The sequence below is a fragment of the Vitis vinifera genome, chromosome 10 (assembly GCF_030704535.1).
Source record: "Vitis vinifera cultivar Pinot Noir 40024 chromosome 10, ASM3070453v1".
Taxonomy (NCBI): Eukaryota; Viridiplantae; Streptophyta; class Magnoliopsida; order Vitales; family Vitaceae; genus Vitis; species Vitis vinifera.
The window spans coordinates 5,522,305-5,539,550 of NC_081814.1; the positions used below are offsets into that span (position 1 = coordinate 5,522,305).

General features: G+C 36.1%; 2 protein-coding genes and 1 non-coding gene across 3 annotated transcripts; 2 read left to right on the forward strand and 1 right to left on the reverse strand.

The window, feature by feature from the left end:
• The first annotated feature begins 311 nt into the window (after positions 1 to 311).
• On the forward strand, positions 312 to 383 carry TRNAQ-CUG (transfer RNA glutamine (anticodon CUG)). Its single transcript has one exon. It is a non-coding gene; the product is annotated as a tRNA-Gln (tRNA).
• Positions 384 to 900: 517 nt separating this feature from the next.
• Positions 901 to 2,193, reverse strand: LOC100855015 (caffeoylshikimate esterase). Its single transcript, XM_003634810.4, has one exon. It carries the CDS (start codon positions 1,970 to 1,972, stop codon positions 1,028 to 1,030), a length of 945 nt encoding a protein of 314 aa, XP_003634858.1. The 5' UTR covers positions 1,973 to 2,193; the 3' UTR covers positions 901 to 1,027.
• A 7,600-nt stretch (positions 2,194 to 9,793) lies between these two features.
• On the forward strand, positions 9,794 to 16,998 carry LOC100265560 (serine carboxypeptidase-like 31). Its single transcript, XM_059740139.1, has 11 exons — positions 9,794 to 9,808; positions 12,823 to 13,102; positions 13,744 to 13,851; positions 14,014 to 14,109; positions 14,307 to 14,399; positions 14,486 to 14,568; positions 14,822 to 15,109; positions 15,355 to 15,485; positions 15,675 to 15,770; positions 15,854 to 15,959; positions 16,522 to 16,998. The coding sequence occupies exons 1-11, from the start codon at positions 9,794 to 9,796 to the stop codon at positions 16,666 to 16,668; spliced, it is 1,443 nt and encodes a 480-aa protein (XP_059596122.1). The 3' UTR covers positions 16,669 to 16,998.
• The last annotated feature ends 248 nt before the right edge of the window (positions 16,999 to 17,246 follow it).

The following is a 17,246-nucleotide window of genomic DNA, read 5'->3' on the forward strand; positions in this document are numbered from 1 at the left end:
ATGGTGGCGACCAGGAGGAGAGGGACTGTTTGATGTTTGTGTCTGTGTACGCTTTGGTGGATTGTAGTTTAAATCTTAAATTGTTAATTCATTTTGAGCCCCTTCTTTGAGCACAGTCCAGGGTAACGTTTTGCTGAAGTGCTTCAACAAGAAAATGAGACCCCATAAACTGAACATTTATTTTTATTTATTTATTTTTAAATTAAAATTTAAAATATCTATCCTTTTTGTTATGAGTTGGGGAAACTTCTTTGTTGGATGTGAAGATGGGCACACGATTTAACTGAATATTAAGCCCTTCAGTTCAACTTGGTCCCATGGTCTAGTGGTCAGGACATTGGACTCTGAATCCAGTAACCCGAGTTCAAATCTCGGTGGGACCTTATTTTTTTCTTTAAAAAAAAAATCTCTTTCTCCCTTATCGTAGTAATCATTCTAACTGTATTTAGTGTTTTTACAACCTCGAGGGTTAATTAACCAAAGTATTACGGGGAAGTCATTGTAGTAGGCCTTTTAATGGTATTAAGATTTAAGAGTCATAAGAGTCATAGCACCTGACTATGGAGAAGAAACTGTCAAATATACCTGAATAAAATCACACTTCAATAACTACGTTAATCCACTCAATCCTACATCAAGTTTTTCCAATATTTTGCCTCGTTCCAGGACCATGCATGCCCACAACCACTGTACATTGCATTCCCTTGCAATTTCCTGGAAATTCTAGGGGGTTTTCTTATCATTCTTCTAGAAAAACATAAACCACAAAAACCTCCAAAGCTAATTTAGCTGGAATTGGGCAAGCATACAAATGGAACTCTGTAAGATTTCTCACACAGCTCTCTGTATTGTTTGTCATCAATGCTAATAACATAGTCTTATGCAGATGAGTGAATCTTAGAAAGATTGAAGTTTCACTCCGAAATATAATGGATGATAAATATAAAACTTAATATTAAAGCTTGAAATTCGACTCAGAATGTAAATGGATGATAAATATATGGCGTCATGCAGAGCTTCTAAAAATTCAAAATCTGTCATTCAACCATGACAGAATTTCACGACGAACAATATCAACATTCTCATCAGTCTCTCCAAACAGCAGAGAATGCATCATCCCGTAGTAAATCTTTATAGTCTTGTCTTCACTTTTGGCCTCTTCATACAGAGCTCTGCTCACATCCGGATCAGTCACAGCATCTGCACTGCCATGAAGCACAATAAATGGAAGTTTCACCTCACCCAGTTTTTGACTCAAGTAATCAGTAATCCTCAGAAGCTCAACAACAGTACCCAATCTTGGTTTCCCCTTATATCTCAGAGGATTCATTGCTGCAATAATTTTCTTTTCAGGAACTTTCACAGACTTGTCCAAGATATCTGGGGTCGGTACAATCGGCAAGGTGGGAAAGAATCTGGCAAGAAATGTGAGGATTTGAGGAATTGGCCATCTGGGTCTGACATTGTCTGAGATTTTACACATGGGTGCCACCAGAATAGCGCCTTGAAATGAATTAGGGTTTGATAAATGAATCAGCAGACAGATAGCGCCGCCCATCGACTCCCCGTACAAAATTGAGGGCAATCCATGGAAGGAAACGTCCTGTTTGATTGAATTGAAGAAGGAGACGCAATCTTCAACCACAAGGTCGACGTTGGGGACGTAGGCCTTGAGGCCTTCTGATTGGCCATGGCCTTGAAGGTCAAGGGCGAAGCAGGCGAAACCCATCTGGGCAAGGAAAATTGGAGTGGCTTGGAAGGTCCAGCTGATATCGTTGCCATAGCCATGAACCATACAGATAAGGGCGCGGGGTGGAGTGGAAAGGGGTTGCCATGATCTGGTGAAGAGGGACAGGCCTCTGGTAGAGGTGAACAGTGATTTGGAAGATTTGATTCCTTGGAGATTGTAGTACTCTTCTTCTGGGGTGTTTCCCCAAAAATAGGGGCGATTTTGGTGGTCTGTTTCATCCATTCTTGGGGGACTTTTGGTTGGCGTTAGCAGTGGTGGCCTCTACTCGGTTCTGGAGATTTTGGTTGGTTCAATACTGACTTTTCGTGATGTGTTGGGTTACTGATTTGGGATTGAGTTGGGCTGAGTGACTCGGTTGACTCGGCAATGGGAAGTTGAGCGGTTGATCAACAGCAACAAGATGGTAAAGTTGCATTCTCACTAAAACAGGACCAAATCCGGCCTCGTCCTTATGCTCAAAACTTCTATATTATACTCATGGCTTGCTGCTGAAGGCACCGCCACCATCAACATAATACCATCCGGTCATTGCACACCTCGTCTTGTTATCCAAGGCCTAAAAAGTCCTCATGACTTTAAAATGCGTTTATAAAGTTAAAAATGACTTATACTTATATAATGTAGACACAACAGATACAACGTCCTCATTGTGTCCCATGAGATTATGAAACCAAACAGATAAGCACCTTTCATAGGGCTAAACAAACCCCTACATCGAGATCGATGATTGACTTTGACATCATTTATAACGACCTAAACCAAACTATGTGGATATTGTCTACTCTAGACTCAAAAGACCATTACAACTTTAAAACATGTGAACATGATTAAAAGAAGTTCATATTTGTATAGCGTTACTAACTTTCCCTCATATTTGATGTGGGATGTTACAAACACTCCCTATGCAGACACAATATTTTCATTGTATACCATGAGATTGCGAGACTAAACAAATAAACACCCCTCTTATAGGGCTAAACAAACCCTCATATTGAGGTCGAAGATCTCTTCTAATACCATTTGTAACGACCTGCACCTAACCGTATAGATATTGTTCACTTTGGACCCAAAAAGACCCTTACAACTTTAAAATATGTTTATAAGGTTAAGAAGAGTCCATACTTATATAGTGCTAAAAACTCTCTTCTATTCGATGTGAGATATCACAAACTCCCCCCATGCATACACAATGTCCTCATCGTGTCCCATAGGATTATAAAACCAAACAAACACCCCTTATGAGGCCAATCAAATCCTCACATTGGAATCGAAAATGTACTCTGATACCATTTATAATGACTCACATCTAATCGTGTGGATTTTATCAACTTTGGGTCTAAAGGGGTCCTCATAATTTTAAAACGCATCTATAAGGTTAAGAGAAACCTATACTTATATAATGCTAAGAATTTTCTTTTCTATCCGATGTGAGATATCAGAAGCATCTCTCATGCAAAGACAACGTTCTTATTGTGTTCCATCAGATTATGGGACCAAACAGATAAATACTACTTATGGAGCCAAACAAACCCTCACATTGGGGTCGAGGATTGACTCTGATACCATTTATATCGCATTAAGTGGGTTAATACACTCTATAAAGGCAAACTCTCTTGCAAACAAGGTTAGTCGAAACCTCTCCACTGCACCCATTTGATGATCAAGTTTGTATAACATCCCATGATGAAATGTGAGCAAAAGGATTGACTAAAATTGATTGTTTAACTTCAACATTGAATATGAAGTTGTATATGAGAGGTGAGCAAATGTTTCAAGGGATGTAAACCCCTGTTCGTTAACTATGGTTTTGTTGGACTAGGAGTGATGTTAGGTTGATCTTTGTTTGATTGATCAACCTTATTTTCATAGGTGGGGCCATAATTATCATGCTTGGGTTGTTATTAGTTGGTTAGATTTGTCCATATTGTAGTAGATAGACAATCATGAATGTTTTATGCTGATAGGACATGTCAACCCTTTGATAGGTATTCATAGTGGCAACATTAGTAGGGCCACCTTAGTTGCCATAACAAGATGGCTCCTTATGCTATAATGGTTTCTTATGAGCACATCACCTTCTATTTTAATCAATCTGTAAGATTGGACACTAGTGTTTGGGACTAAACACTTATGGACTCTTTCCCACTAAGCTAGTTCTTGTTCTCATGTGTTCGATGCATTATGGTGTTTTTTTTGGTAATGTTGGGCTAAGACTCAATCCTGTGATGGGCTTATTTATGCCTAGGCCCACTTAAGTGGCTTGGGCTTCTTTAATGTCTCATTTTTTTAGGGTGACAAGTTACTATTGTTCAATGAGATGCTTACTTGGGTTTTTTTAGGCAGGAAAATGAATGCTATAAGTAAGGTAGGGTGAGAATTTAGAGGGCTTGAATTTCAAAACTTCTAACATGGACATGTGGATTTTTCTTTATTATTATTTTATATGAGTCTCTTATTCGATGTTCTCAAGTGCTAGAAAGGAAACAAAGGCTTCTTGGCATTAAGGCGCCATTAACAATAATTTCTAAGCCATTAACAACAATTTCTAAGCCATTGTTGATGGGATAAATCTATCCACAACTTCCTAGTGAGAGGGCAACATGGAGTGCTAACTAACCACCATTAATCTTATCTATAACTTTCATTGACACCAATTAGATCACGATTACCCGATCACCAATGTTATGACTTACCATAGTTCTTATCTAATGTGTAACCATAAATATTAATGTCATGTTGAAGTTGGAATCTATACAAGATTTCATGAAGAATTTTGGGCAAGTTATGCTATGTATGGAAGTGTGTAACATGGATGTTATCATGTAAGCATTCAAGAGATGTATTCACCCTTATTTAAATCAATATCTAAGAAACCTTGGGAAACTATGAATGACCTTTTCCAAAGAGTGAACATATTGTTAGGATAAAGCCTTGAAAATCATGATATGATGTAACAATATACGATTTTATTTATATTTATGATTTCAATGTCCCTTTATTATCTAATTTATGCATTATGATTAATTTGAGTATTTAAGCTTGCATCACTTTCATTGTATATGGCTTGAGTGTATTAGGAGTTATATGAAATATTTAAATCATGAGTTCCATAATAGTTGATGAATTATTTATAACTGGTTCATGAACTCAGATAATCCATTTGAGGTTGTAGTACTACATTATCTCTTGATTGGAGAGATGACTTATGTTGATTATCAAGGTGAGTTTTCTATAATGAGTGTACAAATGTGTATGGTTCATATGTTGGACAAGACCTACCATCATGACATTGATTGTTAGGTACACAATCATGATAAGTGACTTTGATTTAGGTGTGCTTGTCGATTTTTTTTAAGAGTGTGTTGATGTGTGAGAATGCGAAGTCTGTCAAAATTTTTCCCTAAAAAAGTATCAATTATCTACAAGTTGGTTTCCCAATTGCAAGAACCGCGATTGTAATATAATTGGGAAAATATTTGAGTATTGTTTTTTCACGAGGATAGTGAGTTGTTTTTGGTAATTTGGAATGCTACTATTGACTCTTGAGAAAGAGTGAAATTATGGTGTGTTAAATAAAATCAAAGGAAAAGGTTCTTTAAGTTTTAGTGATGAAAATAAGCAATCAATTAATTGAAAATTAATCAAAGAGAAAATTAGAGAAGGAGAGAGAGTTATCGTCTTCATTATCTTGACTCCTTGTAGTGCAAATATTGTGACCCATGCCTATGATCAACACCATTAGAAGGGTTTTCACTTCCTCAATTAATCCAAATGGTTCTAAAGTAGACTTGGGTATAACTATCTAAAGACTCGTTACCTTGAATATTACTCCACCATCAACTCAGGACATTCTCAAGGAATGGTGGCATGTGGTGACAACAATGGGGCAATTTCCCTTGCCTTAGCTAACCCAAAATCAACCTAAAAAATTGTGGCTTTGTATCTTAATGAAGAAGAAAAATCACTCACTCTCCTCACTTATTTTCCTCATTTACTCAACTGACAGCAGACATAAGTAAAGGACTTTCTACTAGAAGTGAATTGGTCGTGAAAACAAAAACAACTATGCATCAACTAAAATTTAAATCCAAATGCTCTCAACGGTGATTGAAAATGAAAAGGACTTTGATAATTTATTATTAAGGAAGTTATCAAAGATGATATTATTAAGAGTTAATGTTTTGATAATTTTAATAGAATAAATTATTATGAAAATAAGATTCTAAATTTAGGATATTTAGTAAATTTGAAAGGCATAAAAATAAGGAAAGTTGTATGGAAAAGGAATTTTGAATTGTGAGAGCAAAAGTTTTCTTCATGAAAAAATTATTCTCAATGATATTAAATATTTTCCTTAAATTTATTTTATGAGAATCCTGTATTATTAAAGTTAATATTTGGATAATTTTAATGAAATTAATTATTATACAAATAAGATTTTAAATTTAAAATATTTAGTAAATTGGAAAGGTATAAAAATAAGGAAAGTAAGTTTTATGGAAAAGAAATTTTGAATTGTGAGAGCAAAAGTTTTTTTAGTGAAAAAATTATTAATTATTATACAAATAAGATTTTAAATTTAAAATATTTAGTAAATTGGAAAGGTATAAAAATAAGGAAAGTAAGTTTTATGGAAAAGGAATTTTGAATTGTGAGAGCAAAAGTTTTTTTAGTGAAAAAATTATTCGCAAGGATTAAATTCTCTCAAATTTCAAAATTGGGAAACACTTATTCTTTCAGGATTCTGAAATTGGAGCACTGAAAATGGGAACAAGAAAAAAGAAGAGAAAAAGAATAAAAGACCAGAGACAGCTAATTTTTTGATTTGTGAATTGTTGAAACTTTCTAGCTTCAGGGCTCAAAGTACTCAAATTGGATGGTCCACTTGACCAAATTTTATGGTAATGAGACGAGTCAGAAAAGAGAAAAAAGAGGAAAGGTAACTTAAGTTTATTCTTTCCATGGAGTTGATACTGGCTTGTGGGAGTCAAAAGTTGGAACGTGATCGAGGAACAGTGTATGAACGGCCGATAAAGTAGTTCAAAAGGGAGAGAAGGCTCGGAACTCAAGAGCTATACCTTCCAGAATTAAGATTTCCATTGGACGAAGTCTGATAATGGTCCGACTAAGATAAGGTAACAATATTTCTTTCTGCACTTTTTAGTCTATTATTTGACTAGAAGCCAAAGAGAGGACTGCATATCTTTCCATGGCCAGATTACTCTATAAGAATCATTAAAGCTTTGGGTTTATCCTTCAAGATAAGGAACCAGACCAACAATAGGCAGGCCATCAAATCTCCGCTCGCTGCTTTTCTTAGTGGAGGGTAGGAATCTATCATCAAAATAAAAAAAAAAAGAAAACAAAAAACCCTAAAGAAACTGAATGTGGAAATAGGGTTTGGTAGCATAGATTTAGGCTGCAGCAATAATCCTGATTTTGCTTTCTATTTGGCATCATTTTCTATTGTGGTAGGCAAAGGTAGGTGGCCGGAAAGATTTCTGAAAAAGATTTACTTTGGAATTAATAACCACGTGGAGAATGTATGATGACAAAAAATATTTCAAAGATTTAGAAAATGTTTGTTTTTTTAGTTTTTTTGTTAAAAATAATTTGATTTTAGACTTTTAAATAGTTTGTTTTTCTATCTTTTTATAACTTATTATAAATTTTTTCTTAAATAAAAAAAGTTAAAATATTTGATTTTTTCTAAATAAGAAAAATAACATGTTAATTTTTTTAATACTTAATAAAAATAAAATATTAAAAAAATAAACCGTTAATACTTAATACTATTAAATATTAAAATTCTATTTTAAATTAAGTAAAAAAAACAAACACCACCTTACTTTAGAAATTAATATGAGAATATACAATTCCAATAAAACATTTTGCTTTGAAAATTAATATTCACGTAGAGAATATAAAACATTTTTACTTTGGAAATTAACATCAACGTGGAGAATATGCAATGGTCATAAGCATGTGCAAAACATTTACTTTGAAAATTAATATCCATGTGGAGAACGTACAATGACCACAAAACATTTTTACTTTGGAAATTAATATCAACACTGAGAATATACAATGGGCATAAAATATTTTAGCGTGGATGGCATTCTTAGTCAAAGTTAATATTTGTATATAAATATTTATCAATGCTATATTTTCTCGATCTTCTTTCGCTATACATATAAGAGTATACAAGAATCAAATTTTGAGGGGTAAAAGAATCAAATTTTGGGGTGCTGTTTTACTACGAAAGGAACCTCATAATCTGAAACTAGTAAACTGGCCCATGCATGATTTGAAAAGCTGTTATGGAACCAGTGCGCTTCCCTGACAACCCAACTTGAGCCTGCATGGCATTTGGCTAGTTGTGAGTCTTGTGACATGTGACAAAGGGTCTTCTCTTACACTGTTACATTGTGGGGCATTCTATGAGTTGATTAATCATAGAGATTTAAGGTCCTTAGATCATCATGAACTTGATAACTCTCAGAATGGAGCCCACCATAATTAGGAAAAGATGCAAATGCTTGTGCTCTGTCCCATCTTTAAGGTGATAGATTAGATCATAAATTACCTATTGAGAAGAAAAACAAACAGTAGTAACACTCAAGCCGAGGCTTATCAGAATCTGATTTCTGGCCAGGTACAACTTTAGGCGCAGTTTGTTGCATATGCTAATATGTCCTCTTGTGCTTTCAAAATGATTCACTACAATTTGAATAGCAGCACCAACGTCACCTATCAGACGTCACCCATCAAACCACTCTTTTATTTGTACATTGACCACGTTTCTCCTACTCATAGTCATGGACTGACAAGGAGAAAGCGGATAGTAGGTGGAATGAATGAGCCCCGTGTAAACATATTTCTAGTGCCTAGAGGACTTGGGGCCTCGCCTTCCATCTTTCCACCATTTCTTTTGACAAGACCTGAAAGGACATTAGTGGATCAGATGCTTTTAAATGCAAAGATACCATTGTTCATAGACATCTCTCATGTTTTAGGTAAAACTAAGAAGAAAATAACTTGGACTTCTCACCTTTTCCAAGACACGTCCTAGACTTTGCATAAACCTTAATGGGAAACTTTGATGTGAGAAAGGCCATTTCACAGCCATCTTTATTATTACTAGTAATGTTCGGTATCGCGCAACTTTTGAACTTGATTGCAAGAGGCACGACTTTTTAATTTGAGTCATCAGTGTCTTAATTTCTGTTCTCTCAACTGCACAAAAATATGGGATATGTAGGTCATTGGATGCACCTCTTTATGCACTATAGCTATCTATCTCCGAGTAATCAAATGAAGGTATATATGTGTATAATTATTGGATATTATTTTAACTGAAAGATTTAATGCTGGATGTTGCATCCGCACTAGCTACTCAAACGATATAGACTAAAAATATTCAACAATATATATGTGTATTCTCAGTTTTTAACTGCTCTGTGGAAAGCCCAGGGACATGGTTTTTGTCTCAAAAGTTCAACTATCTGCACTACGCCTTTGAGTGGACAGCATGGTATGGATTATATGCTATGTCCTTTTTGCTTGTTATGATGCATTATGTGTTCCGAAGTTTGCTTTTGGAACCCATGAGCAAAGGGAGAAGATTATTTTGGTTGTTAGGTTTCTTGGAGTTCGAATCTAGAAAAAGAAGAAAGAACAAACGGAAGTCCCATAAAGCAATATATATACACATATGCATACTGTAAAACATCCTAAAGCCACTAATCCTATTGGGGCATGCAGTATGATAATGAAGTTTGATATATAGTAGTGCTTAACTGCCTGATTTGCGTAGTTTGCAAGCATGGATGCCACGACTTACTCTTCACGCCATGTACCAGTTTTTTTAACTTTTGTTAGGTCTAGTTCCTATATTAAACAAATGCATGGGAAACAATCTGAGAGCAAAGCTGCTGCTCAGATTCAGGTTAAACAGTCTTTTAATGAGCTTTTCCTTCTTCTTCTTTTTTTTTTTTCCTCTTTTCTTTTTACCTGAGCTTGCTGTCATTCCGAAGTATATATATGAATATTTATATGGTTTATTAGGTCTAAGACACGATATGAAGCGATCGGATCTTGTCTCCATGGCACTCAACTATTTGTGGGTTGTTGAGGATATGAGATCAGAGTTGTTAGGAGAGGTGATATGAAGCCATTAGATGGTGCGCTTTACATCAACTTTGAGGTCATTTGTTGGATCATTGCTTACATGATACAGTGGAAATTAAAGAGAAAAATAAATAGATTCTGAGCCCCTATAGGAGTTTAGTAAATGGTCTTGGTGAGAAGTGCGACCAATGAAAATTGACGTGCAGTTTATCCTATTTAATTACGTGTCTCCTTATGGTTATAATTGGTCAGATAAGGACTGAGTCGGAGCACCAAGGTCATACATCAAACATTATGGGTGTTTAAGCTCATGCTGTGATACATAATAGTTTGAAATATTAATTAAATGAGAAGCTAAATGCTAATGAGCTTCGCACAGATTTGCACTTTTCCTTCTTTACATTGACGGACCCCCCACTTAAATGGTGCGGATTGGTGAGTCGATACAAAAGGGAATGACCTCACGAGTCTATAGAGAGAGTAGGTGGAGATCCATTGGCCAATATAAGGTTAATTTGGTCATGCTATGCGTGGAGTAGGTGTATAAGTGGCAAACCCCTCATTGGAACCATGTTGTGGTGCCAAGATGATGCATGTTTCATTAGTCTAATGCTTTCATATATAAGCAGCGTTCTGGACATAAAATAATAATTTAATTCTCCATACTTTCCTGACCATACTGATCCAAATGTATGCCACAAAGATTTATACAGCATAATTAGGTTTAAAAATTAACTATTCCTAGATTCATCCTCTGATGACTTTGTATGCATACAGTAAGCTATCCTTCAGAATTTCCGAGTTTGAAATATAGCGAGATTCATACATAACTATCTGTAAGTTAGTTTAAACTATATACGTGAGGGTTGCCATGTATGTTCATGTTGAAGGCACATTATAAGTAGGAAAAGCCATGTACAAACCCCATGGAGTAGATTGATCTAAGATCATCTCTGAGTAACCTATGACAAACTAGACATACAACTATGGTATTAATCGAATGATCAAGAGATGATTTCCATCTCATTATTCAACTAAATAAAGTTGGAGTCCAAGTCATTGTTCAACATTCAACTTGTTTGGTTCTCTCAGTCCTTTCGGATTCAAGAGTCACAGCCCACAAGGTTCGCCACAAAACCCCCATCTTTCTACTCTTTGATGATGAGATTCCTAAAAACAGCTTACCTTTTGGTATATTTTAAAGGCACCACCATTTTGGAATATATGCCAGTGTCTTTCCACTTGGCACTTCCACGTTATAATTAACACAGAAAAGAGTCACCACGTGCCGTGACCTAGTTTAGCCTTTTTATGCAATGAATATTTATACCCTGTTGTTGACTTTATAATAGTAGTTCTCACGTTAAAATGGTCTATCTTTTAGCTTTGGATTGTGATGGGTTAGTTTAGAATCAAGGGATTTCTAAAACGGTACATTGGTTGGCATATCCACAAGTAGACCACTTAGATTTCCTCTTTTATGCAGGTTTGGCCAATAGTGAAATTTGCCTTCTAATTTTGTCTTGAAACCCTAGTTGGATTGGGCTACCGGCCATATTTTTTATTCAGTATTATCTTCTGTGGGTGTAGTGGGGGGTTGGTTTGTGTTTTATCTAAATTTTACTCTTTACTTGACAGCCCTAATCTTGCTTGGACATCTATATGACCTTCTGAGCTAGGGCAGCGACAGTACAGTGGGATATTAAATATATAGTGTTGATTGATGCTGCTTAAACTTCTGTTGGGAGTGGCAAAACTTGAAAGCAGAATGATAATAGTGGTTTTATTTTATTTTATAAAAGAAAGGAGTTAAGTGTTGTTCCGCTTCATTGGCAGGTCAGATTGGATTGCAGTAATGATTCCCATTACAAAGTCATGAACCTACTACAATTGCTCACTCGACAGCATTGACCTGACTAATTTGTATAGATAACCAAGTGATCTAATATAAGGAAATCAATCCTATCCGATATGATAAAAAATCTGCAGATATTTACTTCCTACTTTGACGGGGCTGAGCTATTATTATGGAGTCCTCAGACTCCCATATCACTGTCCTTCCATAGTAAGCCATTTCTCCCCTCTACAATCATGGAAAGGATGATTTGTAATGGCTTAATTTTTCATCATCATTGCTTTCTGAGATGGGTTCTATGTGCTTTGTTGCCTTGATGTATATAAATATCAGTATATGACGTGTGTAACGGTTAAAAAAGGGGATTTATTGATATTTCTTGGAGGTTACTTAAGATTTCCCAATGTAATCTAATGAAATCTAGATATAAATATTCACAATTAATCTTGTCTAAATATAACCCTTTCCTAATTAAAATGGCTGTTATGAATTTAGTGAATCTACCTGCTATAATTACCAGGATCGTACTCATATTTCTCTAAAATTATTCATGACATCTTTGGTAACTATAGATTTAGTAAAGCTGTTGTTATGCAGAGTTGTCTGCTTGAAGGCAATAAGTTGAGTTTTCTGCATATTGGTCGACTCTGCTCGTTTATAAAAAGTCATTCTTGAAACCAAGGAAAAAGATCTTCCTTTGTGAAGAAACTAAAGGAGCTGAGACGTATTAGGAAAAAAAAGGGAAAGAAAGAAAACATTTCTGGATGTTGTTATCGTGATTGTACTTCAACAACCCACAAAAGAACTGGTGGCTCCACCCAACCTCGCTCATGCAGAAAAAGCCCTTCAACCGGCCTCAAATCCACCTCACATGCCATATAATTGTCGACCCAATAAAAGAGAGTTGCCAAGTAGGAATCTTCTTTCATATTTGATTTAAAAATTGATTTGTTAATCATGGATTAGCGGATACAAGTAGTTCCATCAGTATATAAATATAGGCATGTTGATCTTGGTGTATTCCATCCTGGTGTAGGAACTTGTCTCTAAATTGTTGATTTGTCCTTTAATGGATTTTGCACTGCAGGTCATGGTTTTCCTCACTTTTCTGGCCCTTGTTTCTGTATTCTCTATGGAGCCTGTTATGGCCGATAGACATAGTCGACAATGGACTAATGACAAGGGATTGAACTCATTGGGAAATGAGGATCTTGTAACCGACTTGCCTGGCCAGCCTGCTGTCGATTTCCGGCACTATGCTGGGTATGTAACAGTGAATGAAGAGAATGGAAGGGCGCTCTTTTACTGGTTCTATGAGGCCACAACTCAACCCAATGAGAAACCTTTGGTGCTGTGGCTTAATGGAGGTAAGCATATACAATATTCTATTATCTCTCTCTATCTGTCTCCCTACATGTATATATTTATAAATGACATGCTGGCATTACTTGGAGACATCAGGCATGCCGTGTAATTAGTTCTTCTGCCTGGTGCACCTTCCCCATTCTGGTAGTCTATCCATGGTGACATCTATAATGAATTAGGAGATGCCGGAATAACAAGTCTGACTGGGTCTAAAGCAAAAGATGCACAATTGAACATGGTGTATCGTTCTAAAATCTGCAACATTTGGTGGGAAGAAATTTTAATCATCTTTTAGTAACCTTTATGGTCATCCAGATTCCAATACCAACCTTTTGACCACGACACATAAATACACACAAACACGTGCATACACACGGCCACAGACATGTTCCCATATAAAAATTTTTTATGCTGCTTTGTCTTTAGACAATCCCACATATTAAACAACAAGCCTTTCACCAATAAACATAAGGTTCTTTTTTCAAGGGTGTATTTGTGATTATCCCTTTGATTAGTTATCTTTTGGTGGAGGTCATTCTTTTTCGTCATTTACAACTCATCCAAAGAGTTCCCATTCAACAACTCCATTTGATTCCTTGATTCCATGTCTGCTAATAAGGTGACAAGATGCTTTATGTTTCAGGTCCTGGGTGCTCTTCTGTGGGATATGGTGCAACACAAGAAATTGGTCCTTTTATCGTGGACACTGATGGCCATGGACTTAAATTCAATCCCTACTCATGGAATAGAGGTATGGGATATTTATGATCACAAGTAACTGTATTCATTTGCCTGTTTACCCATTTCCAAGAATATTTAGTCCACATAATTTCATACCCTCACCTCAGTATAGTACTACACCATGATGACCACAAAACTTACAGTAAAGATTCCTTTTATCTGTGACATGCAGAAGCCAACATGTTGTTCCTGGAATCTCCAGTTGGAGTTGGCTTTTCATACTCAAATACAACTAGTGACTATGAAAAGCTTGGGGATGACTTTACAGGTCAGATATAAGCAAATTTCCAAAGCATATGAAAATAGCTATACTTGTAATTAACTTATTCTTTTGCTTCTACACATTATGCAGACATGTATCTATTTATCAGATATATCTCTACACATATTGAACATTTTCAGACCATGTGATTTTTAATCTAATTATTCTGCATCAACTTTTGTTCTGTGGACTGTTTATATTAGCAAACGACAATTATGCTTTCCTGCATAAGTGGTTCCTCAAGTTCCCATCATACAGAAAGCGGATATTTTATATTGCAGGGGAGAGCTATGCAGGTATTTCACCTCAACAACCCTTTTCTACATACATGTTGATTGACATCCTAGTAATAACCCCACTAGTCCACCACTTGCATCAACAGGAAAATATGTTCCAGAGCTGGCTGAGGTCATCTATGACAAGAACAAGGATCCTTCTCTTTTTATTGATCTCAGGGGTATCTTGGTAATGTTCTTAGACCTAATCTTTACCCACTAGTCATGGATCTCTTTACTAATCTTTAATTGCTCTCATTCTCCATGATTCCATTTTATGGTTATTGCCTTCATTCCCTCACATCATCTTTTACTGATTTATCTTGCATAGTTTCAAATAAAATTCTGTAAGAAGCTGTGTCCCATCGCTGAGTTTGTCATTTTTATTCGAATTGATCATGGTTTATTAGCAATCAATTTATGGTTACTTTGTTGAAGCACAGTTGGGTAATCCTGAAACATGTGATGCGGATGATTGGAGAGGTCTGGTGGATTATGCTTGGAGCCACGCTGTGGTGTCAGATGAAACTCATAAAATTATCAGAGAAAACTGTGATTTCTACAGCGAGGATCCATGGAGCAACGATAACTGCAGTGACGCCGTGGGTGAAGTACTTGACCAGTATAAGCGGATAGATATCTACAGCCTTTACACTTCAGTCTGCACAAAAACTTCAAAACGTTCGGATGACAATTCCATGCAAGTACTCTTTAAGCGAACATCTAGGATGGTGAGTGATCAGTCAAATTTATTCCATTCTGTTTTTGCTTTTTCAGTATGGCAGCAATTTTCACTTCTTTGAAGTGGTCAGATAACTGGGCAACAATCCTTTGAGATATCAAATTATATTTATGGATGACCTATTTTTACCAAATTCCAATTTGGTGAAACAAAAAGATTCTGATGTGTAGAAATTTAGACACCTTCAATCTATTTAATTTAATTTTTGTAATGGTGATGGGATTTGTTTCCTAGATGCCAAGGATCATGGGTGGTTATGATCCATGCCTTGATGACTATGCAAAAGCTTTCTACAACAGAGCAGATGTTCAGAAGGCCCTCCATGTCAGCGATGGTCACCGAGTCAAGAACTGGAGCATCTGCAAGTAATGAAGTTTCCCTTTCCCTGCTTCTTTCTGATGGCTTTCATATCATTTAACCACGTAGCAGCATCCACAAGGGCAGATAGGGAATTTAATTAATCGACTTGGAACTTCAAAGTATTGAGGAAAAGTGCATAGAAATATGGTTTCTTTAGTAGTAGCTGAACAGTTTGCTTTATTGTCTGGGTGCAGTGCGGATATATTTGGTAACTGGTCACAATCACAGCCCTCTGTTCTTCCCATATACAGGAAGCTTATTGCAGGAGGACTCAGAATATGGGTTTACAGGTACATGTTCCCCCCTCATACCAGCTTCTAGAGATTGCGTTGAATGTTCTTTTGATCTTTAACACATTCTTTTCTGGTCTCAGTGGAGATACAGATGGAAGAGTTCCTGTGCTCTCCACAAGATACTGCTTAAGTACTCTGAAACTGCCTATCACTAGGGCATGGAGGCCCTGGTACCACCAGCAACAGGTAATCCCTAGACTTAAATATGTAATTTCTAAAAATTGCAAAAAAAAAAAAAAAAAAAAGATAGAAAAGTTGGGTTTAATAGATTTTTGTTCTAAACATGGACTAACAATTCATGTTTGGTAATATTGTGAAGGGCCTGAATTACATATAATCAAGCTTCCTAGAGTTCTCAAAGATTGTGTCATGCTAATAATAAAAAATCAGTTGGTTGCGTCACTATATGATGAGTTCTTCTTGTTGGATTGATTGTAAAAAATTCAGACAAATATGAACGGTGTTAGCATTTAAGTTCATCAGATTCTTAAATTTCTTGGATGGTACTGGAAAAAAATTTCAGGGTGCTTTGCAAAAAAAGGATGCTGCTGACTGTATCAATAAAACCCTATGAAGTCTGCTGATTGAATTTTACTTTGACATTCTAAATGGAACCCATTTTTCTTGATGCAAAATTTAATTTAAAGCAAGCCCCATTATTCTTTTCACCACTTACTTTCTGTATGTGCATCGAATGAAGCATGCAGTACAGTTTTTACTAATCAAAGTGGAGTTTCATTTGGTTCAGGTTAGTGGGTGGTTTCAAGAATACAAGGGCCTCACATTCGCCACATTTAGAGGTGCTGGTCATGCTGTTCCTGTCTTCAAACCAAGCGAGTCACTTACATTCTTCTCAGCCTTTCTCCAGGGAGAATCTCCACCTTGTCAAAGTTAAATCTCCACTTTCATTTCTCCTAGCTGCAACTATGTTCACCGTGGTTTGTTTTACGTAGCAGAACACAGCCGAAACAGAAAATAACAAGGCGTATGAATGTTTTTTTTTTCTTGATAAAATATAACCATCTTTTTCCTTCTTTTTTTAGCCTGTTTGGCTGCAAAGAAAGTAGAGGACAAGAGATTTACTTATCCGCAATCATGTAGCTATAAGATTCCAAATCCTCTCCCATTCCTCCTCGCTTTTGTACTTTGAGAGATGCATACTGAAGTATCGGTGCAAGACTATGTTTTCACCGAAGATATATAATAAAAATGGCGACTTCATATATTTTCTGTTGTTTGAATTAGTAGGATCATTTATAAGCTTCCCATGAATGGTGAATCATGTTTTTCAAAGAAAGAGTGAATGAGTCTTAAGACAATTGTTTGTGACGGCTCTTGCCCTCAATGGTGTGTATTATGTCACTGTTGTCCTTATATGTATAGAACGCATGTACTACGTGGTATAGATCTATTGAGAAGGATTTAAGGGTACAGTGGATGATCCGACAGAAGTGATACACATGCCTCTAAAAG